The sequence below is a fragment of the Balaenoptera borealis genome (genome assembly GCF_965194805.1).
Source record: "Balaenoptera borealis genome assembly, chromosome: 20".
NCBI classification, from domain to species: Eukaryota; Metazoa; Chordata; class Mammalia; order Artiodactyla; family Balaenopteridae; genus Balaenoptera; species Balaenoptera borealis.
Window position 1 is genome coordinate 18,172,224 of NC_138879.1, and position 23,775 is coordinate 18,195,998.

A 23,775-nucleotide genomic window follows, 5' to 3' on the forward strand; every position below is an offset into this window, starting at 1 on the left:
GTGTGTAATTGATAAAATAGATGAAATTTGGGAGGATTGTGTTGAAACAGATTTTACCAACAGGAATATGCAGTCAACATATTTGGGCAAGCGGGGATCAGCAAACTTCTCCTGTAAAGGGCCAGATAGTAAATATTTTAGGCTTTATGGGCCGAAGGGCCTCTGTCGAAGCTACTCAGCTCTGCAATGGAAGCAACCATAGGTAATGGGGAAATGAATGGTGAGACTGTGTTCCAGTAAAACTTTATTTCTGGACACTGAAATTTGAATGTCATAGAAATTTCACATGTTACCAATCTTACTCCTCTTAATTCTCCCCCAACTCCCCCATCCCTAGCCTCCAAACATTACAAAATGTAGAAACCGTTCTTAGCTCGCAGGCCGTGAGCAAACAGGCTGCAGGCCCGTGGACCAGAGTTTGCCAACCTCTGCTCTAGATCACTGGTTCTCTAACTTGAGCCTGCTTCAGACTCACCTGGGAGAATCTTTTAAAAGTGCATAGTACCCCCCACAAAAAAAAAGAAAGAAAGAAGGAGAGAGAGAGAGAAAGAAAGAAAAGAAAAGTGCATATTCCAAAACCCCAGCCCTGATTTTGTAGATTCTATGGAAGGTCCTGGAACCTGCATTCTAACAAGCAGCTCAGGTGGGTTGGGAGCAGACAGTCTGAAGACCAGATCTTAAGAACGCAGCTCTGGGTCCCGGTGTGTTCAGTTCAGCCAGCCCTTGCTGAGGACCCTGGGGTGTGTGGCTTCTCTAGGCCTCTTTTTGCCCATTTTTGGAACCTGAGGAGAGAAGGAACTCATCTTCTAGATACCAACCCACCCTCAAGGGAGGGCCTGGCATTTCTTTGCCCTGCAGGCTAAGGTCCTCAGCAGAACTCTGCAAGGTCATGCCCACAAGAGGCAGAGTCGCCTGCTGGTTAAGAGCACAGTCTCTGGAGTCTCCGTGAGCATGGGTAACTCATGCTGCTTGTCGGTGCCTTAGTTTCCTTCTTGTCTGTTAAATGGCAACTATACTGTACCCCCTTGTAGGTGCTGTCAAGGTAAAACGAGCGTGTGATGCAGAACACCTAGCACAGTGCCTGGCACCTAGTAGGTGCTCAATAAACAGGAGTTGCTGCTTTTGCTGCTGTGGACCAGTGTGAAAGCAGGGTAGGCCTAGCCCCTGCCACAGGCACAGAAAAATGACCACTTATATTTGTCTGGTGCTTTAGTTTACGTGGCCCTTTTACATCCATTATCTCATTGCATCCTTCAGCAACCCCTGTAAAGTGGAAATGGAGGTGTAGCAAGGTGTAGCAAGGTTAAGTGCTTGTTCAGGGGCACATAGCTGGTACGCCCCCAACAAGAACCCAGCTCTCTTCGCCTGGAGACCTCCAGGAGTCTCTCCCGTCCCCGGATCTTGAGTGGCAGCGGAAGGGGAACTTTGGTTGGTTTGCTGTGGGTCCTTCACCCAGCGCTTTCTGCCCCCGCAGATAAAATACCACGAAGAGTTCGAGAAGAGCCGCATGGGCCCCAGCGGGGGTGAGGGCCTGGAGCCGGAGCGCCGAGATCCCCAGGACACTGGCTACCGGCGGCCCCAGGAGCAGCAGCCTCACCACATCCCAACCAGCGCCCCAGGTGAGCGTGGGGCCGGTGCGGGCAGAGGACCTGAGGCCGGGCCGGCTGCAGGGCGGGGAGGAGGTGAGGGGGAAGCCTCGTGTACACACACACACCCCCAGGCCCCATCCCTACCGAGGGCACAGGCACCAGGGTCAGGGCCCGTTCTGGGCTCCCAGCGCCACGGGGGGAGACGCAGCCCCTGCTGCAGAACACGCGGCACCAGCAAATGTGCACGCAGAGACAGAAGCCTTTGAGCAGCGTGGCGGTTGAGTGAGGTGATGGGCGGTGGGAATACATGGCATGGGCTTCGTGGAAGAAGGGAGCGGGCTGGCGTTGGCGAGACAGTTTCTGAGCCCGTCTCCTGCCGGCTTCCAGTTTACCAGCAGCCCCAGCAGCAGCAGGCAGCCCAGTCCTACGGTGGCTACAAGGAGCCTGCAGCCCCGGTCTCCATACAGCGCAGTGCCCCAGGCGGGGGCGGGGTGAGTAGCCCTGGCTGCGGGGAGAGGAGGTGTGGGAGGTGAGTGGGCCTAGGGGAGACTTCCTGGACGTAATTCTTGGACTTTCCTTAGAAAACCCACCCAGGAGGCCTGGCCTCCCCTGACCTTTGACTCCAGCTCCCTTGCCATCTGCGGATAATAGGGGTCTCAGCCTCTCGAGCAGAAAGGAAGTGTGGTGTAGGGGGCAGATTGGGACCCAGTGTTCCAGCCATAGCTGTACATTGGGCGAGTCTCAGTCTACCCAGCTCCCGGCCCACGTTCCTTTACTCCAGCTACCTGGGAGCGCACAAAGCACCTTTCTGCTTGGGGCCTTCCAGACTGCGCCCTGCTCCCCAGTCTCCATGACGACGACCCGCCAGGTCCCTCAGATCTCAGCTTGCCCCTGCCTCTGGGGCGCCCTCCCAAACCACCCTGTATCGAGTGGGTCTCCCCTGACGTGTCTGTCCTTCCGCCCCACTGGTTTCCTTCAGAGCACTCTCTCCACCTTAAAACAGTTCTCTGGGTTTGTCATCTTCTGACTGTCACCCCCACTGGACTTGACGCTCCATGTGGACAGGGCAGTGTCTCTTCGGTTCACCTCCTCCGAGCCAGGCACAAAATGGGCACTCATCAATTTAGTGAATAAATTAACGAGCAAAGTGGGAGGTGGGGTGGGATCAGGCTTACCAGCCGTCAGACTTGAAGTTCGGTCTGTAAGTCCTGCTACTTATCCCAGTGACGGGTGCAGCCAAGCTCAGCTCCTCTGTGCCGGGTGCCTTGGAATTCAATGTAGGAGCAGGAGGGACAATACTCCGAGAAATAAAGTAGCTTGAGATTAGTGGCCTGCTCGGGCCTCAGGCTCTGGCCACACAAACGAGGGAATGATTGTCAGTGCTATCTGGGCTGTCAGGTGGGCCGGAGAGATCGAGTGAAGGATAAGGTTCCAGATAGAACAGCCGGTCCTTCCAGCACTCACTAAGCCTGTTCTGGACTGAAGGGATTTGGCTCTGAATAAAAGTCCACCTTCCTGCCCTCTTGAAGCTTACATTCCAGCCGGGAGACAAACACGAAAGCCAATAGATAAGTAGGTATGTAACAAAAGGTCAGAGATAAGCTGTGAAGAAAAAGATAGCCGAATGAGGAGGGGAGAGAAGAGCAAAGTTCTCAGTAAAGTAAAGGAATGAGTGGTGGAGGAGAACAGCAATTGCAAAGGTCCTGAGGCAGGAATGTTCTAGGAAAGTTCAAGGATCAGCAGGAAGGCCAAGGTGACCAGAGAGGGGAAGAGGGTAGGGAATGAGGTCTGATCATGCAGGGACTTGTAGGCCATAGGAAGGCCTTTGTGACTGGTGAGCTGTGCAGAGTAAGGGGTTTGACTTGTGTTTTTAAAAGATGGCTCTAGCAGCTGCGTTGAGAAGCAGCAATAGGAGGTTGAGGGCGGAAGCAGGGAGATGTGTTAGGCGGCTATTGCAGGATGCAGGCTTAGATGTGGTGACTTGGCCCAAGAGATTAAAGGCAGAGTTGGTGATAAGAGGCCGAGGTCACTTCAGTCATTTCGTGAGGGTTGTGAACTCTTATTCCATAGCCTTCGGGGCTCATGAAGCTGGTTTCTGCTGCGGGGGAAAAAAAAGTTTGAAATTTCATGCTGAAGAGGGTAGGGGGCCTCTGAAGGATTTAAAGCCACGGAGTAACATCCTCAGGTTTGCATTTTGGAAAGTTCCCCCGAGATCACAATAGATGAACAGTTGGAGGAGGTAGACCGGAGGCTGGAAACAGAAGGTCTGAGCGGGGGTCCTGGTGGTGGGGCGGGGCAGTGGGGGCAGATCCCGGAGGTTTCTAATGGGCTCGTCCAGCCCCGGACCCACACTGATCCCAGAGCCTGGCCTGGGGGACCGTAAAGCCTGAGCTGACCCCCGGAGAGAAGTCGATGTCAAGGGCAGTGAGGGTCAGAGGACGTTAGAATCTTGCCTACTTCCAAGATCACAGCTAGAGTTCATGTGTTTTTACTGGACATTTCCTAGAGCTGGGGCTTAAACACAAGACTTTGGCTGAGGTTGGAAGGTGGGACCTGACAGATATGTCTTGTGTCACCTGGAGGTTTTTCTCACAGGAATTGGTCTTTGTCCTGAATTTGGGAACCAGATTCATCAACAGCTTCAAAAAAAGAAGAAAGACTGATGCTTATAATAACACAGATAGGGACTTCCCCAGCAGTCCAGTGGTTAAGATTCTGAGCTTCCACTGCAGGGGGACACGGGTCCGATCTCTAGTCGGGGAACTAAGATCCCGCATGCCACGCGGGGCGGCCAAAAGAAAAAAAAAATGCAGATAACAGAACACAGGACATGTCATATTTTTAACCTCTACCCAGCATGGTGTCTATCGGACATTACTGCGTTCCTGTTCCAAGAGACAGGGCAGAACTATTGTAACCTCCATCCCTGTTTGTGCCTGGCCCTTAGCAGACGCCAGATACATTGTTAAAAAGGTGGTTGCTCTCAGAAAATGAGACACAGAGGTGAGAAAATTCATGGCAGAGCCCAGCCCTTCCGTGTCTCCCAGCTCCTGGTCCACTCTGCTCTGGGGTCCCAGAGAGTTAGGCACCCCTGACTAACCGCGCCCCGACCCCTGCAGAAGCGGTACCGCGCCGTGTACGACTACAGTGCCGCCGACGAGGACGAGGTCTCCTTCCAGGACGGGGACACCATCGTCAACGTGCAGCAGATCGACGACGGCTGGATGTACGGGACCGTGGAGCGCACCGGCGACACGGGGATGCTGCCGGCCAACTACGTGGAGGCCATCTGAGCCCGCCGGGCGCCGCCCGCCCCATCCGTCTTCAGTGCATTCCGCAGCATCGCATCCGTCCTGGGCGTGACCTGTCCACCCTTTGGTGTCTCTGTTTTTTAAAATCTGCAACAGCTTGTTTATTCTCCCCCTCTTCCAGCTTCTTTTGCCAACCGAAGCCTTGTTCTGCCACTTTCGCGGCTCCTTCCTCTGGCAGGTTTTCCCCTTGACCAACTTCTTGATTTTCTCTCTGGATGGAACAGGTGTGGACCGCTCTGGGGGAAGCCGAGGCCCGTGGGGCTGGTCTGGGGGGGCGACCCGTCAGCTCCCAGGCCTCTGCCTTCTCTCTTTTCTGCCCCATCAGCCGCTCCTGCCCACCTCCTCACACACCCAAACATGCCAGGCTGGGGTGAGCCCCAGACCCCCAGGACTCCCAGGGCGGCCGGGAGTTGCTCCCCACACTCCCGGGAGTGGGACCCACCGCCCTTGCCCCTGGGATGGGGACGGGGGTGGAGAGGTTGCCGCCGTCGTGCAGGGGCCAGTGAGATGGGCTTTGCCTCTGCTTCTCAAAGATGGGGCTGCCAGACCTCCAAGGGGCCCCCTCACCCCCCTCTCCCCAACTCAAGGGCAACAGAGGAGGGTGAAGTTCCTGCTTTGGGATTCATTCATCCCTCCCGACACGGTTCCTTTTCACACTGTGATTTTGCTCTGCTGCCCACCCCGAGCCTGGTGTGGGCGAGCAGCTCCCCAGGAAGCTCGGCTTGGGTCCGGTTCTCACATTTCTTACTTTAGCGACAGCTGCAGGAAGGAGGGGAACGGGGTGTTCTCTCCGCAGCCCTTTTCCCTCACTCCCACCCCGGTCTCCGGGGTCCCTGGCTTGCCTCCTTGTGAAGGGTGGGGCAAGGAGCCTCCCGTGAGATCTAGTTAGACAGGCCGCTCCTCCTGGCAAGGTGTCTCCAGGCCTTCCATGGCCTCCCCCCCTCCCCACTTCCCGCCCGACCCCAGCTGGACTACGCGAAACCACAGGACCCTCTGTACCTCCAGGACTTTGTTGCGGGGGAAGGAGCGAGTGTCTGCAGGTGTCTGCGATAGGCGAGGGTGAGTGTGAGCGTGAGAGAAGCGGGCGGGGTGCGGGCTGTGTCTGCAGAGCTGTCTTCCCCGATATTTTCCTCGAAACCCACAGTGAGAGGGGAGGACGCTGGGGGAGAGAAATTCCTTATGTTTTGGAGTGAAAAATCCCTCCTTCTACCCCTGAATGGAGGAAGCCCACCAACCCCCTTTCCAATGTGCCAGGCAGAAGTAAAGGGGGGGGGGGGGTGCTTGGTGGGGGAGGGGTGGGGAGAAGGCTTTGTGGCTCCAGGCATATTCTCTCCCCCATCTCTGTGTCCTGGGCCGCAGAATAGGGGGCCAGGGGACCCTGTGTCACCCGCACTGTCTCCCCCGCCCCCGCCACCCTGCCCAGGCTCGCTCCCCATTTACTTAAAGCCTCCTTGAAGCAGAGGGAGAGGGTCCCAGGGCTAGAAAACTGGAAGCACAGACCCAGGATGAGGAAGGGAAAGATGGTGCTATCTCCAAGTCCCTTCTCTTGCTCGTTGGTGGCTGTGACGACCCTTGCCTGGCTTTATTCATCTCTGGGCTTTCTTGTCACCCTTCTGGGTCTCCCCCTCCCATCTTCACCCCGAGTCCACTGACTCAGGCCCCACGGTTGACATCTTTGCGTCCTTGTGCCCTGCAGGCATATTTAGCATCAAGTCCTCACTGCTTGTGAGTTGACTTGGGAATATTTACCCCAAATCAGAGGCTTGAGCCCCTGCCTGACCAATCCCTTTCCGCCCTTGGCCAGAGCCAAGGTGAAGGCAGGTGGAGTGTCTTATATTGGGCAGTTTGGGGGATGAGGGAGGCAGAGAGGGAACAATTTTGGGAGCCTTGAGGCAGGCGCTGGTCCATTTTGTTTCCTCTTGATCTCAAAGCACAATGTGGATTCTGGGACCAAAGGTCAGAGACACATCCTGTTGGAGAACCTGCGGTTGGCAGGGTGGTGAGAGGGCGGGAGGAGGACCTGGGGGAGCAAGAAGTAGCCTGTTTTCACTCGGCTTAAATTTCCTTCCAAAACAAGGCAAGCCAGCCGCTGGAATCTTGCTGCCAGCCCTCTATGCCTCCCATCCTAAAAATAGGGGACCTTTTCTTACACACCCCCAGAGAGAGGAGGGACTGTCACACTGGTGCTGAGGGACCCAGGGGCTGCTGGGAGTCCGTATTCCTTTCCAGAACCATCCATCCCTAGAAGAGCACAGAACCTGAGGGCTGGGCCGAGTCCCTGGTCTTTTCTTACATTTCACAGGTTTTTCAGCTGATCTAATCCCAGGAAAGCAAAGCTAGAATGTGAATATAACTTTAGTGGACCAATAATAAAATGCAAGAAGCCCAATGGTGAGAAAAGTGAATTCTCTCAATATTGCTTCCTGTTTTCTTCCCCATGTCCCTCCAGGGAAGATTACTTTATTGCTTAATTTCCGCCTTTTCCCCCCTCACATATGCACTTCTGGGCCTCTTCTTTTTTTAATAGCTGGAAAAAAAAAATACCACCCCACAGACCTGTATTTAAAAAGAAACAGAAATGACCATGTGAAATTTGCCTCTGTCCAAACATTTCATCCGTGTGTGTGTGTGTGTGTGTGTGTGTGTGTGTGAAGCCGTCTGTTCATCTTTTTATATGGGGTGGTTGTCTTTCCTTGGTCTGTTTTGGTCCCCTCCCTCGTGGGCTTGTGCTTGGGATCAAATCTTTCTGGGCTGTTATGATTTTGAACATTTGACTTGGACCACAAGTGACTCTTTCTCCTGGTGACTCAAATAAAAGTATAATTTTTACCTGCAGACTTGGTTATCTCTCTGGTTCTGAGGTGCTGCTGTGTGTGTGTGTCCCGTCTGCTTGGAGGGCATTGGCCCATCACCCTCCTGGGAGCTCTGCTGCCCTTCAGGGGGAGAATGACCAGCCTGGAAGCTGTCACCCTGGGAGGAAGGGAGCAGTGGTGTGTCTGCTCTGACGGGGGCCTTGGCACCTACTTCCTCCTTGTGGAGAACTCCTCACCGGCTGGCTCCTGGCTACATCCCTCTGCCCAGCTTGGTGACACTCCCAGAAGCTTCTTTGAGCTCCCATATTCTCGTCTTAACTGTCTTACTTCCTTTGTAATGCACCTGTCTCCCCACTAGCCAGTGCGCTGTCAGGGCAGGTAATGGGGCTCATTCATCTTTCCAACCCCGCTGCCTGCCCAGGGCTGGGCACATAGCTGCTCAGCAAATGTTTGCTGAATTAATGAATGAGCTCAGCTTGGGGGTGGGGGCAGTTTTGGCTCTGCCTGACACAAAGGAGGAACTCAGCACGCGTTTGAGGAATGAAATGACAGATGGCCTGGGGACGGTCTGCAGTGGGATGACATGGGTGAAGTCATCCACAAGGTGCTCTGGCAACCCGAAGCAGCACTCACGATGTCTGATGAATGGATCTTAAACACACATTTTTTCCCTTTGACATTATTACCAGCTCTGTGAGAGAGAAGTAACTACTGTGATGTCCATCTTACAGATGGGGTTCACTGAAGCCCAGAAATGCAGAAATGTTTGGTGGGAGTCACACAGCTGGTGGCAGGGCTGGAGGTGTTAGGACCCCAGTGTGATGCTCCCAGCCTCCCGCCATGACCTTGCCACATGCCCTTTGCCCCTCTCCCGGCAGTATCTCCCATGCTCCATTCTTTGCTCCAGGTGCCCTGGGTCTGACCTCTGACCAGGCACGGCAGCCAGCTTCCCCTCTTCTGCAGGGTTGGGAAAGGGACAGTGGTAGAGAAGGAGTCCAGATCCTTCAGCCCCAGCGTGGGCCCACCAGTCAGGCTTCGTGGAGAGGAGCATTGCCCACTCGGGCGCAGAATTAAGGCTTTCCCTGGCTTCCGGATAGCAGCAGGCTGGAGAGGAAAGGCCTTTCCCCAGAGTAAGCCTTTGTAATTAGGGGGCGAGGCGGCTGCCAGGCTGGAGCGGTGTAGCGAGTGGTGAGGCAGCACTGGGTAGGATAATTAAAGTCAGTACTGACACCTGCTCCCCTTCCGAAGGCGCAGGCTGCCTAATATTGCCCCAATAGCGGGGAATGAGTTGGCAAATCTTGCCTCCGTTGGCCTGCACCCTGTTGTCTGTGGAGCCTCTTCTCCCCAGGAGGCTTTAATCACCTCCGGAGTGATTTCAGGGACAGTCTGCTTGGGAGGGAACCAGCGCCAAGTCTCCACTCCCTAACAACTCTGTTCCCTGCCCGCTGGAACCCATGCGGGGAATTTCTGGACCCCCTTCTAGAAATGGCCTAAGTTCCTGAGGCTTAGCATGATGAAGGGGTTGCTCATGCCCTCATCCTGGGTCCTTCAAAAGAACTAGCTGGGGTGGAGCCAAGGACACTAGGCCTCAGAGGTGACACAGGGAGTTTTCGTTTTTTTTTTTTAATTTAGTAGGAAATAAGGCAAAAGGCATAAAAATTACATAAGACATAACTGACTACCCCCCACTCAGCTTAAACTATAAAACACCAATTCTCCTTTCCCCTCAGAAGAAGCCACTTGAAGAATAGGAAAAAGAATATATATATGTATAACTGAGTCACTTTGCTGTACAGCAGAAATTAACACAACATAGTGAATCAACTATACTTCAATTAAAAAAAAAAAAGTCACTTGAGTTGCATTTCTAGGCACCTACTGCAGAAGGATGGGCCTAACAGAGTTCTTTAGTGCCCTCTCTGGGTATAACACTGCAATGAGTTCTGAAGAGGCTATAAGAGGGACAAGGATGTGGGAAATGACCATGAAGAGATAAGGAATCAATAGAGGAGAGACCTCTGGGGCTCATACTGTAATTGGAGGGATCTGAGCAACATGCATCGCAAACTGAGCAGTGCAGGTGGGGCTGAGGGGGCATTTCCGACTAACAGGGTGGGCCAGTCTGGAGCGAGAGAAGAATGTGGACTCCGGAGTGGACAAGCCTAGTTTTGAATCTTGGTCTCTGCCCTTTCCAGTGAAACATTAGGGAAGTTCCTGACCATCTCTGAGCCTCATCTATAAAAGACTTATAGGGAGGTTGAAATGACACCACGTGTGCAGTATCTGACACAGCATAGGAATCCCATAAGTGTTAGCTCCCTCCCTAGACATGTCAGCTGAGACTCACGTGAGAACTTCATCCATGTCCCTCCATAACGTGACTTTACAATGTGCCAGTGGCCCACCCAGCTCCCAACCATTATTTTCTGAGCTTATTTGTCAAGGATGATGGGAGGGAAAAAGGAGAAGAAAGGCACTCAGGAGGATTCATTCCTTGGGCACCTGGATACAGATCAGATCTCTTCCTACTTCCATAACATTCAGACTCCATTTAGATACAAAGGGGTAGGATTGGGTTCCTGGGGAGAAATTGAGCCTCTTCACTGCTGCCTGGTCGAAATCGAGCAGTTCCTTGGTTACCCGCTCCCAGGCTTTGTGATTGGTTGGCTGTGGGGTGAGGGGGGAGAGTAAGCTGCTGATGGAGATGCAGCATCCCTTAGTCTCAGGCCCTGGGAGGGGGAGGGGAAAGGAGGGCTGAGCAGTGGAGGGAAGAGGGAGCCATTTCTCTCCACTGACTGCAACCTCCGTGCTCACAGCTCACATTTCCCCGGGACCCAGAGGCCTCCTCGGCCAAGGACTCCACAATGCTGGATATTTTCATCCTGATGTTCTTTGCCATCATAGGTCTTGTCATTCTGTCCTACATTATCTATCTGCTCTAGGGGCCCGCAGCGGCGGCGTGGAGCCTACAGCTCAGGGGGGAAGGATGAAGCTGACTGGCCGAGCATCCTGCTTGCTGACGCACCGGTGGATTTTTGCTTCTGGTCATTATTTCGGGTATTGATTCAAAAACAAAATTACAAGGATCTTGTTTTCCTATTTTTTTCTCAGGTGCACTGATGTAGCATTTCCCAGACCACTCTGAAAAGAATAAGAAATGCCAACTTCTTTCTTTGAGACCTAATTTAAAGTAACAATTTTAAAAATGAAAAGTAAAGCCCACAATGCGAAGGATTTTTAAGTAGAATGTGTTGGGAGTGGTGTGCATGGTGGGAGGGACTATATTTCCTAGTTTTTTCTTCAAGTTAGGTGCTCAAACTTCAATTTGTCCATTTTCTCCTGGTAATTAAAGGTAAAAAACATCTTTATATGTCAGCAGGGTGGCTTACAATTATGCTTGCATAATTGCATTAATTAATTAACTAGTGACTCATTCTAACTGGAGGATGTTATAGCAAATCAAATTTACTTGGGAGTGGGGTCTTGCGGGAGATGTCAATTCTTTCCCAGCTGTGGGGTTTGGCGGAGTGGCGAGAAGAACTCTTAATTCTTGTCTTAGCCCATGACCAGTATCGGAAGCTGATACCTTTGCTGCTATTCCTATCTGAGCCTTGCTGTTTCTGGGTTTCCCACAGCTCCTGGACTCCAGTCCAACAAGAAGCCTCTCATCAACAGCAGTCCTGCTGCCCAGCAGACCTCTTCCAGAGCCTTCCGGATATGGTTAACCCCTGTCAAGCAAGGGGCTTTTTGAGCTCAGAGGCAGAGGCACTCACTCGGCTGGGACATCAGGAATTCATGGGCATGGCTGGCAGCTGCTGCGTGCGTTTGAGCTGTAGACAGAGGTGTTGAGAACACAGAGCTGAAATGTAGACTCATTAAAGTTACTATGGAGAACTGCTCAAAAATTTATTTGATAGCCTTTCCTTAGGTCTAAATGCAACTGCATATTATGCTAAAGTATGTTCTTTCCTTTCTCACACGAGGGGGTTCCCTTGTAGGTCCAAGAGCATGTTGTCTATCTTCATCTATGAAGTAGTCACTTTATCACTGTCTTTAGAGATTGCACAATCTGGGGTTGTGTGATTTCCCATGTCTCACTCTCTAGAAGGAAGTTGTCATTTGAGTTTTTAAGATTTATCATATCTTCCCCACTCCATACCCGTTGTGCTCCAGCTTCTCATTTAAAGAAAGAAACAGTTATATAGTCCTCATTCTTTCTGAATAGCTGAATTATAAATTATTGAAACAAGATGGTTACACTTATCTTGTTAGTTGGGAAAAATCTCTTACCCTCAAATAAATGTTTTTGTTTGTTTTTATAAATTTATTTATTTATTTTTGGCTGTGTTGGGTCTTCGTTTCTGTGCGAGGGCTTTCTCTAGTTGTGGCAAGCGGGGGGCCACTCCTCATCGCGGTGCGCGGGCCTCTCACTATCGCGGCCTCTCTTGTTGCGGAGCACAGGCTCCAAACGCGCAGGCTCGGTAGTTGTGGCTCGCGGGCCCAGTTGCTTCGCGGCATGTGGGATCTTCCCAGACCAGAGCTTGAACCCGTGTCCCCTGCATTGGCAGGCAGATTCTCAACCACTGCGCCACCAGGGAAGCCCCAAGTAAATGTTTTTTATATGGTCAAATGTTCCTTTTCTTAAAAGCAAAACAAAACAGAAAACTTTCAACATATTTCTCTGTCCAAGTAGGGTTGAAGAAACCATATATTTGAGGGTCCAGAGTAGACTTGGGCCCCAAATCTGTGGTATCTATTCCTTTGAAAAGTCTGTCTTGATTGTTCTACATTTGATTTTTATTTCTAGCTTAAAAATAAACAAGGAGAAAGATTAACTTAATAGTTTTTATTTATAACATTGTGTTCAACTTCCAGGTTTTAAAAAGAAAGAAAATTGAGGCAGTATATGTCAAAATTAAGATGGAAAACTTGCATTTTAAAATACTGGCCAAGAAGAAACACTGTTCTAGGAGCTTGTCTAGGCAACAAATTATGTGGCCTTCAATAAGTGATTTAACATTCAGGGCTTCAGTTTATTCTGACAAATGTAATGGTTGGACTAGAAAATTGTTAATGTCTCTTTCCATTTCAAAATTCTATAATTCTAGGATGAAAAACTACATCTTTGAAAACAGAATTCCCAGGAACAAACTCTTTAACAGTTTACCAGTAGTCCGCTTTTCTGCCCTCCCCAAATGACACTGTATAATGAAAACTCAACTTCAAACTCTTTCAGGGTACCAACCGCCACATTGTGAGGAGAAAATGAAAATATTTATTTACCCCAAACATATATCAGTGATCATTTGTCTAAGCTGCTTAGGGAATATTAACAAGTACAATACTACATAGTGGTATATAACAAAAAGGGGTAATCTGACAGATACACTAATGCAAGAAGCACGGCATTAATACATTCAGGGATGATCTTCTGTTTTCTGTGGAGTCCGTGACATAACATTTCCCACTAAAACATTCCTCTTAACTCTTTGGTATAACGTGTTTCAAACTAAAATTTTGTACTTCAAGTCAAGAGAGCAGCTCTATGTCCTTACCTAGGTAATTAGGGCAAGTGTCAGTATTTTGGAGGGATCCAAGTTACACAGTTAATTATGGCGGTGTAGATCTTTGTGGTATAGTCTCTAACCGAGCTCCCTCTGAAGTCTTTTATGAGGTCAAGGCTCTTCAGTCTGTATCCATACAAAGTTGAAACAACTAATCAATTCAGTGAAAACAATCAGCCAATTTCAGTTATACACCAGTGATATATACCACTGGTATTGGGCACAATATAAAGACAGAAAGACACCCTTATTTTCAATTACTTGTGAAATATTATGGTTTTAAAAAATAAACAGTTACATTTTGGAAGAAACTTTATGACTCTGTGCCTATATCCATGCTATAATATGCCAGTTTATTTTTTAATTTTTAAAATATTTATTTATTTGGCTGCATTGGGTCTTAGTTGTGGCATGCAGGATCTTTTTTTTTTTTTTTTAGTTGCGGCATGCGAAATCTTTTAGTTGCGGCATATGGGATCTTTTAGTTGCGGCATGTAGGATCTTTAGTTGTGGTACGTGGGATCTAGCTCCCCGACCAGGGAACCCAGATCCCCTGCATTGGGAGCATGGGGTCTTAGCCACTGGACCACCAGGGAAGTCCCAATATGACAGTTTATAACAGAGTTTTACTGTGTTCATTTCGATAAAATTTTCTAAATTTCACATTTAAACTATTTGTGTATTGCCATCCTAAAATATAATAAAACACTGAAAAAATTACTTTTGTATCAATATTATAAAGTTTTGTGTAAATTTTATAAATCTGTGTCATAGGGCAATCATGTCCTATAAAAATGAGGATTGTACTTGGCCCACATCAATGTAGTAAAAACATCTCTAAATAATTGCAGATTACTTAGAAAAAAATTAATGTGGCATAATGCTAAGAATCATTATATTAATACCTGCTTTCTTGATTAAAAAAAATAATGGGTTTGGGTGGAAAAATGATGTATTTTATGTTAGGAGAAAGAGAATATATTTTGGGAAACAGTTAAATAATGGGAAGATAAATGTTACTAAGTTGGAGCCACCTAAAACTCATTGTCTGGGTTCTTTATGTGGAATCAAATCCAAACTTTGAGTTTGAAACTTGGCATGACGTGATTTATTAAATTTCGGAAAATTTCTTTTCTTTTAAAAGGCTTAAAATTAGCATTGTTCAAACTTCAAAATCCTTTAACAGTATCATTTTAACTTTAAATTATTTAAAAATAATGGGAATGTCCCTTAATAAAGGACTTAAACATAGTTGAAGTGGGAAAATTGTCTTTGTAAATTACATGCTTTGGCTTTATCACAGACCAAATGCTTACTAAGCCTAGAATGGCCTCTTCTAAGTTAGTTTTGCTTCCATCTATTTTAAGTAAAAATAAAAGCAAAGTCATATATAAAGGGGGAAACAGAAAAACTCACTGACACAACTTCCATTATAAACTAAAAAAAAAATCTGCTAAGGCAGACATTTTTTAGAAATATTTAAGAACTCTGTTCATAGAAATACACTGTAAGATCTTGTAGTCATGGGAAATTGCAGGTAATCCACAATACTTAATCACATATTTTGTTTTTTGAAACTGGTGTTAAACTATGACAATTGTAGTATATTAGCAGCAATCGGAATATTAATTGCTTGGGAGTTTTGTCTCTGAATTAAATAACAGAATAGTATAGGATACTGTTCTGCTTATAGATTTATTGTTCAATTTAAGAGTTGTTGCTAGTAAATGAAATTATTTATTTATACACTAAAATATTAAGCATAAAAATATACATAAATATATAGCTAATTGAAACATTATTTTGTATTAAGACATTTAGTTTTTTGATCATGGTAGGGCTATAATTAACAGCTTAAATAAAAATAAGTTCTTCCACAAGAAATAATTTAAAGGAATTACATAGCAAATATTTTATAATAACTATAAATGGAGTATAACCTTTAAAAATTGTGAATCACTATATTGTACACCTGTAATTTATATAGTATTACACATCAACTATACTTCAATTTTAAACATTTAATTTTTAAAAATACAAAAAAATTTAAAGGAATTACATGCTCAATGATTTGCATCATGACAAACTCTGAACAAGTTAGAAATGTTTTCAATTTTAATTTTATTTTATTAATATGAATAAATAACAAATTAAATAAAATTAGCAAATATTTTAAATATTTAGGTATCAAAGACAGTTCACCAGAAATACAATTCTTTAAAAATAACAATGAGTACTTTTCAGTTTTGTGCACCTTTAAGAAAGCAGTGATCTTAGAATATGTACAATTATTAATTTTTTAAAATTTAAAAGCCTTTCAAGAGCTAAACTAAGTTTTTGTTTTTAAGTCTAGTTACTTGAGGAATTTTCTGGAGTTGTATTTGCTTCCTTGATGAAAAAAAAAAAGTGTTCTTAGTCCTTTGGCACTTTTTTTTCTTAACCTAGAGAAGACTGTCCAATACAGCTGTCTTTCAGGTCATCTTTCCTACCTTAGTGATGTCTCAATAAGCCAAGGAGCATATTTCCATTGCCTGATTTCTTACAGGTTTCAGAGCTACCTGCTAGTGGAATTGGTAAAGAAGTCTCCTTGCTAGTAAGGTGTCCAATAACCAAAGAGGTTTTTGTGGTAGCATTGTGTTTTTACCCTTCACAATATTCATTGACATGAAAATGTGTAATCATATAATTGAGTACTATTCACTTAAAGGGGTTAACTCTTGAGGAATCATCACACAAAGAGGCTCATGTTTGCTTTTTACTGATATAAGGTGGTTCTTCCAGTTGCACTTTTTTGCTGGATTCCTCATGCTTGCTCTAATCTCCAAAGGTGAATAATTATCCTGGCAATAAAATCTTTGTTATTAACAGAAGAACTGGAAGCACCAACTAAGCCATGAAGGGATGGATAAAGGTGAAATAAGGTGCCTATTGTTCATGCTGTGGGGAGCGGCCTGATAAACAACTGCTTGAGCTTCCTGAATGCTTGAATGGCTTCCCAAGTACAGTAACGTACTGCCTGCATCATGAAGATGCTATAGTTGAGGGGTCAGCAGGGCATGAGAAGGAATTATCCAAAAAAGTATTAACGATACACGTTCTATAGTTTCATAAGGTACGGAGTATTTATCACAATATATAAACTTCAGTTTCTAAGGAGTGTCATTAGATTGTTATTAGTGCTATTGTGGTGTGGTGTGGTGTGTGTGTTTAGAAACAATAGTAAAAATAAATATAATGATGTGTTGTTGAGCTTGCTTCTAGTGGAAGTAAAAGTCATCCTACAAATCAAGGTCAAAAGAGACTGAGGAAATCACTACCAAAAGGGCAAAAAAGCTAGAAGCCCAGGCTAATCTCCTACTTTAGAAAGACGTACAGGTGAGATAAGTTATCTGACCTGTTGGTAGTTTACATCGTTATTTTATGACTGTTCTAGAATGAATTAGAAGTGGACAGTCTCCCAGTGTTTTTAGCCTATTTATTTTGCAAATGCTCCCTTTTTTTGTGGCAATATGACTGCCTCTACCATCACTTAAACATCAATACTAATGATAATATATACTTTTGCAAGTTAATTTCCCACCTTAAAAATTGATTCACACTTTGTTCCTGATGACAAATGTATTTGGCAAAAAACTGCCAAAGTGAGGAAACTTCAAATTTGGTCTCAAAGGTTATTTTATCTATTAATAATTGAATGAAGAATTTGTCAGTTTATTTTTTAGTGGTAGCAAGATGATATCATTTATCTACTGTACCCAAAGAATGGAACAGATTTTCTTATGTTCCAAATTTCTGGGGAGGGTGAGATAATAATCTCACAATTATTAAGAATAATGAAATAAGGTGAGTTTTAAAAAAATTTACAGCAGCAGTCATGTCAATTGAAGCGTGTAGTGTGATTCACAATCCAGATAAGCAATGTTTTAAATTAAACCATGCTTATTTTGTAAACCTACTGAAAATAACTGGTGTGGAGACTTGGATAGTTCAAGGTTCAAGGAGATTTCACGATGCCAAATTTCTTTCTCTAAGGGAATGAAACTTAACATTTATTTAGTAAAATATTTAAAATATTCACTATTTATATGAAAAATTTTACTTTTTTCCTTTATTTTTCTATTTTCCCCCATATAATATAATATTCTCAATTTGGAGTCACCAGTGTTTTGACAAAGAAATGGATTAGGCTTTCCAAAGCACATATGGAAAAAAGGGTGAGAGAGGGAAAAGAAAAAGCTAATTAAAGTGTTATTTTTGTATTCTGTTATCTGCCAACTTTTAATCTTTATAATTTAGTTGTGGGTGAATCCTTAAATTGAAAGGAAGAAAATGAAACCAGGATAAAAGCAAGAATTTTGTACATAAATATGTAAATACTAAACTCTGGAGAAAAAATTCCTGCCACTGATGGAATTACAGTTGGACAATCCATCAAAGAAAGGCAGTTAATTTCTGACCCTCCAAAAATAGAGGTAAGTCCTTTTGCTACGAAAACATAGTAAAACCTTGTTATCACAATTCATATCTTCTCCACAATTTTCACTCTTTCTCAATCCTATTAAGGTGTGTCATTAGATTGTTATTAGTGGGAGTAAAAATCATCTTTTTGCCAAACTTGAGAATTTCCCACAATTTGTACCCCACTTGCCAAACTTGAGCCCCTCTTGCCAAACTTGAGAATTTCCCACAATTTGTACCCCACTCCTGTGGGTAATTTCCATATCTTCTAGTTTTTCTTCCCTTCCTCAACTCCAGAGGTGAGTTAAGTCAAGGGCTTAGGAAAAGAAAAAGTCAGCCTCTGAGAAGTCCAGTGGGAAGGGGTGTGTCTTCAGCAGAAGTAAAGTGATCAAACCCAAGGAGAAGAAAATAGGAGATCCAGGAGGGCTCCAGCATTATTTCAGCTTGTTAGGCACTATTTTTTCTATTTTAATAGTAAGAGTGGCAGTGGCAGAAGCTAGTCAAACTGAAATAGTCCTGGAGCTTCTTGGAATCCATTTACTTGAGTGAAGATAAACCCCATTCTCTCATGGGCTGCTCGAACCATCCATGCTTTCAGTTTCCTTCAAGTCCTATTTTTTAAGATAGATAGGGAGAAAAGCTTTAGGAGCAGAATGGCTACTTTCTTTCATTTTATATTTCTCCTTACTTGCAACATTTTACTCTAATCCCCAGGAAAGAATAAAAGATGACTTGATTGTATTAAGACAATATATGCCTTCCTCTATTTATAGACTTTTTAGATTATTTGTCTTAGAGAAGGAAATATATGTGTGTGCATGTATGTGTATATATATATATATATATATATATATATATATATATATATATATATATATATGGATATATACGTACACACACACATACTTCCTTTGGTTTTTGATCTGCAAAACATGAAGCAAATAAAATGTTCTTTGTAATCATATGCCAAGAAGATGGTAAAAAAAAATGTGATTTATATCTGCACATTCCAAAACATCATACTGCAAATCTTCACAAAACATTCTACGCTATGTTTACACAACCTAAGCAAAGTGAACAGATACACACCATTTAGTGAATTTGGGTCTGTTCTAACTATGCATCAGAATTTTCTCTTGCTTTGAAGACCCACACATACAGGTTGGCTGGCCCCAGATTCTTGAACACTAATGTTCCATTTTAGCTTGGTGTTAGGTTTACCAAAATCTAGAGCAGCACAGTTTGTTTTCTAGAGAAATCTTAATACATTCCTGGGTTTGACTGAAATTTTTATACTAATAATGGTGTAAGCAGTTGCTTCTAAATTTTTATGCAGCTTTTGAATTATTAGGTTACTTAGGTGATAAAAAGTCCCATGAATGCTATTCTCTGAGTGTGGAAAAGTAGCACTCTTCTAATAGTTAGTTCACTGAGTTATTCTCTAAATGCAAGGCTTTCTGAGTATTTAGGTAGAGAGGGTATTCATGGTCAAATACAGGACCTCCTTATGGAAGTTAGCCTGAGCATGCACAAGATGGAACAAATTCAGAAAGCTTCTGTCGTCTTCATCATGGTCTCCTATATGCCATACACAGGAATAGACAGTAGGGAAAAGAAAATGACAGTTAAGTTTCTAAATATATGATTTATTTGAAACATAAGATGTTCCAATTTCCCTAATAATATGTAACAGAAGACTAGTTAGTGATTTTCCCTAAGTCAGACGTTAACCATTGAAATCATGGAATTATATTTAGAGCTCTGAATTAGAAATCAGAAGAAAAAGATGCTGGTGCATGCTTTACTGCTTCTAACTTCATGACCTTGGGCAAGTCAGGTAATTTCTCTAAGCCTTAGTTTTCTCATCTGTAAAATAGGGTTAATTATCATGTTGGGCACCTAATAAAACTATAAAAATATATATGTGTAAACTATACAAATAAAGAATATTACGATTATGATAGTTGGTTAAGTAAGCAAGTTAAAATTTTTTGCTGTGCAGAAGTGAAATTAGTTCCTTTCAGAGCAGACTCTTCAACTTTATGTTTTCCATTAAAACCAATACCAGATTTAAAAAGTGACGAAACCAGGAACTAAATATATCTCATGGAAAAACAATGTCTGATTTCTCTATTTTTAGCTTAGATATAAAAGTCTACACAGAATTATCTATGTCTTAAGGGGAGACTAGAATGCACTTTACTCACAACTGTGCACCATCTACATGCATACTCACCAGACATAACTGATTGTAGCATTTCCATTATCACATACGCAAATGCATTTGCCACACTCTGCAGGAAGTTATTTCTTTCCACCGGAGTGCTAAAGACTTTACAGACTTTTCGCGTCATTTTAACTGCCCAATCCATGCAGTATAGTTCTTTCTCACATACCTGATTTAGACATACAAAGCATTATGGTAAATCTTCATTTGAAGAAAGCTGTAGAATTTGAAAATGGTATTAACAATGACCGTTTATAATTTTACAGAATTTAATACATATAACATCATGTTGAGTCTATAAATGGGAAATGCTCTTATATCTAATACTTCTTTGCTTTCAAATGGTATAAATTTAGTGCGGAAAAGTGTGAAGTAAAAAAAGCCTGGTTCAAGATTATCATAGAAAAAAAGATTATCATAGAATATCTATTTATTAATGTAAGAAATAATATTGAAAACAATTATTAAACATGAAAAATAAGGCTCCTGCTCATTCATTCAATAAGTGTTTATTGAGCACATGCTAAGAGCTGGGGATACAATGGTAAGCCATAAAGACACGGCCTCTATTTTCAAGGAGTCCAATGAGGGTGACAGACAATTTCAACAGGCAAGAGAACCCTATGGTGACACCAACTTTCCATATTGAGAGTAGTAGGGAATATTTCTCTATTATTTAAAAGACAGATAAAGTGAAAATTACATGTTTATAGGTAAAACTGACTGAAAGGAAAAAGGTTTATTTACTAACATCTTAAATGGTCAATTTAACTCACATAGCCAAATAACATACAGCATGAAAATAAACTATATAGTACTGTAACTAAATAATGTTAACATGACAAGAAAGATATATTGACTACTTATTATGTGTAAAGCACTGTACAAGGCACTACGAAAAAATAAGTGGCATAGTCCTGGATTTCAAAGAGCTTGCAATCTATTTTGGGAGATGACTTACCCCACACATACAGTGGCCTTAGAACACCACTGGTAAATGAAGATAAAGAGAAGACAAGTCTGAGGCCATTTAGAGAAAATTAATGACCAGAGTTGAGATGTTAAACAGAGAAGGCTTTCCGGAGAAGGTTTCTCCACCCCTAGCGGTTTCCTCTCCATTCCTTTTACTACAGTGTGGCCAAAGTCACCTTCCAAAAACGTAAAACTGACAATGTCTCCCTGCATCCTAAAACTTGTCAGCAGTGTGGCTCCTGTGGTTCAAGCTCCACAGAATGGTCTACCAGGCCCTGCCTTACCTAGCCTCTCCCTTCCTATCTAAACTTACCATCTCCTCCTCTTCTGCACATTTTTCCCTTCAGAAATAATACTGAACCGCTTATAGTTCCCTGATAGAGTCATGCAGTTCCAATTCTCTCTTTCCTTTTTTTTTCTTTTTGAGGGCCTCTGCTTATTAAAATAAACATTTACATTTAGACTACAGTTAATTTAGTAGCTTTCTTCACATTTTAAAAGAGCCACAGAGATTTCATTCATGTTTTAAGCAGTTGAGTTGGTGAAGATCCTGTCTCCATTTTGTAGAAAATGGATTACATTCAATTATTCCTCACAACAGCCAACTGAAGATTATTCCATTGCTTTTGAAGCACTGGTTGGGCTGGCATCTGTGATGGAAGCCAAATAAATGTGATATCTATGCAACACATGCAGTTACATGCTTGAATAATCGAACCCCTCTGTCTGGTGAACACTTCCTATTCATTAAAAAAACTTATATCTACTGGAATTGGGGAAGCCCTCTCTGTACTCTACGCCCACCCAATATTGGCTCCTCTCTGATACCTTTGTATCTTTTTTTACATATTTTTGCACTTATCACATTGAATTTATTTATATATACTTTGATATTGCTTAGAAGACTGTAAGCAGCTTTTGGTCAGGGATTTGTTCTATTAATTTCCACAGTCCTAAAATCTCTCACAGGTATGGCCCATAGTAAACACTCAATTTGTGTTAAATGAATGAATATTAAATATATTTTTAAGTGTTTTTATTTTGAAAAATATTTTAACTATATAAAAGTAAAGAGAGTAGTATTATGACCCCCTAGTATCCATTCCCTAGCTTCAACAATTACTAATCTTGTTTCACTTCTACCACCACTCACTTACACATTCTCTCCCTGCTGCCCAGGGATTATCCTGGAGCAAATCATAAGGGATGCTTTATTTTTAAATGGAATTTAAGGGAAAAAAAAGAATATAACTTGGCAGAGCTATATAATGACAATCCAGATATGAAGTGGGGAGAGGTTAACACAAGGAATGATTCCAGATATGATAGTTTATTATATAAATTTTAAAAATTTAAAATATATATAAAGTATATATAAAAATATATACTTAAATACATATTCTTTCAAAATGTTTCATACATATTTCAGTTCCTTCAGGGCAGCTCCCTAGTAGGTCAACTATAATGTTAAACAATTTGCTAGAAAAAACTTATTTTATACTTACCAAAGCCAAAAAGACTATCAGCTTTGCCAGTTCAATGGCCCGTCCATTCACAGCTTTACTAGCCATGAAAGTGAAACAGATGCTGTTCCCACTTAGGATTAGGAGATGTGCATTATTCTCTAGAAGCCACTCACGGGGAACCACTTTTATTAAAGAAAGAACAGTTATTTAATGAGAAATTACACAATAGCTATAGTAAACATCATTAACTACATGCAATATTATATTACTTTATTGGAAATACAATCAGTGCCGAGGGAGAATCTCAGAAAAAATGCTTTAGTTTTCCGATTACAGCATTCAACCGGGGACAGAGATTATTTATTGCCAAGTCACAGCGACTCTCACAAATATACTAGTAATACAGTCAAAGCATTTCTCCTACACATAGGTCAACAGACAAGGTGGTGTAATCCTGCTAAAGAAAGAAATCTTGTAAACTTTAGAATCTAAAGGATTATGCAGGAATGCGAAACATTGTTTCATCTCGCCAGTACCAACAGGAAAGGGCCTTCTTCTTACCCAACATTCGGAGGTGTTTCTGAGAACTTCAAAATGGGAATAATTAAGCTAATTAAATTATGAAGCTTTCAAATAATAGCAATAAATACATATTTATAAAACTGGCAAGGAAAATGGAAGGAAAGTAAGTTGATTATATGCATTCTCTTCAAACAAAAAGCCAAACTTTAAATATTTTAAAGCATTTAGTGATTTCCAATAGGCAATTCTTTTGTTACCTATAGAGTTGTCCTTACAATTTTATAACTGTATTCTAATAACAAATTTCTATTACTGTATGTGGTAAATAATTCTTTTTACCTGATAGTTCATCTACAAGACTGATAACATCATCTGCTGTCCATCCTTTGGTGCCTGTATCATATAGTAATTTAATGGCATCAGCCAAACCTTTCAGACTGGGTTCATCTGCAGGTTCTTCTATCATTTTCTGCCAAACCACCTGTCCTGAATGATAATTGAAACAAAAGCTAGGCTATGACAGAATAGTTGGCTTTGTGATAAAGATTACACAGATTGTTTAAAAAGGAAATTGGATTGCATAATGGAATCCATTACTTATATATGCTACTTTCATTTTAACTTTCATAATGAAAGGTCAATTCTGATAACAGTATAAATTTTAATGTCTCTGACTGATGTGATGAAGCACAGCAACAATAGCTAAATGAGGAAAAGAAAAGGTAGTTTCACCAAGCAAAACACTGTTTCTGGTTCAAAGATAATGCTACCCCATAACAGAAATTAAAATAAACAATTGATGTAATCTTACTAAAATGAAATAAAACCTAGTGATAGACTTCCAAAAAGAGAG

General features: G+C 43.2%; 2 protein-coding genes and 1 long non-coding RNA gene across 10 annotated transcripts in view; 2 read left to right on the top strand and 1 right to left on the bottom strand.

Annotated features, from left to right (window-relative positions):
• Window positions 1-7,735, top strand: part of LASP1 (LIM and SH3 protein 1) — a 40,240-nt gene extending 32,505 nt beyond the window's left edge. The window contains exons 5-7 of one of the 2 annotated variants that reach the window (XM_082373529.1): window positions 1,475-1,619; window positions 1,977-2,080; window positions 4,709-7,735. In XM_082373529.1, the coding sequence (XP_082229655.1) occupies window positions 1,475-1,619; window positions 1,977-2,080; window positions 4,709-4,882 (423 nt within the window). In that variant the 3' untranslated portion in view covers window positions 4,883-7,735. The remainder of the gene's footprint in view (window positions 1-1,474; window positions 1,620-1,976; window positions 2,081-4,708) is intronic. The other variant, XM_082373528.1, reaches the window with a different exon arrangement.
• A 2,555-nt stretch (window positions 7,736-10,290) lies between these two features.
• Window positions 10,291-12,034, top strand: LOC309618967. The gene is made up of 2 exons (XR_014238686.1): window positions 10,291-10,770; window positions 11,349-12,034. It is a non-coding gene; the product is annotated as an uncharacterized lncRNA (long non-coding RNA).
• A 132-nt stretch (window positions 12,035-12,166) lies between these two features.
• The window catches only part of FBXO47 (F-box protein 47), a 48,105-nt gene continuing 36,496 nt past the window's right edge, over window positions 12,167-23,775 (bottom strand). For 5 of the 7 annotated variants that reach the window (XM_082373515.1, XM_082373514.1, XM_082373510.1 and 2 more), the window contains 4 exons: window positions 23,262-23,408; window positions 22,440-22,582; window positions 19,972-20,131; window positions 13,606-19,313 (listed from right to left, as the gene is read on the bottom strand). In XM_082373515.1, coding sequence (XP_082229641.1) covers window positions 19,201-19,313; window positions 19,972-20,131; window positions 22,440-22,582; window positions 23,262-23,408 — 563 coding nt within the window. In that variant the 3' untranslated portion in view covers window positions 13,606-19,200. Of the gene's footprint in view, window positions 13,404-13,605; window positions 19,314-19,971; window positions 20,132-22,439; window positions 22,583-23,261; window positions 23,409-23,775 lie in introns of those variants that run through there. The other 2 variants (XM_082373513.1, XM_082373511.1) reach the window with 2 other exon arrangements.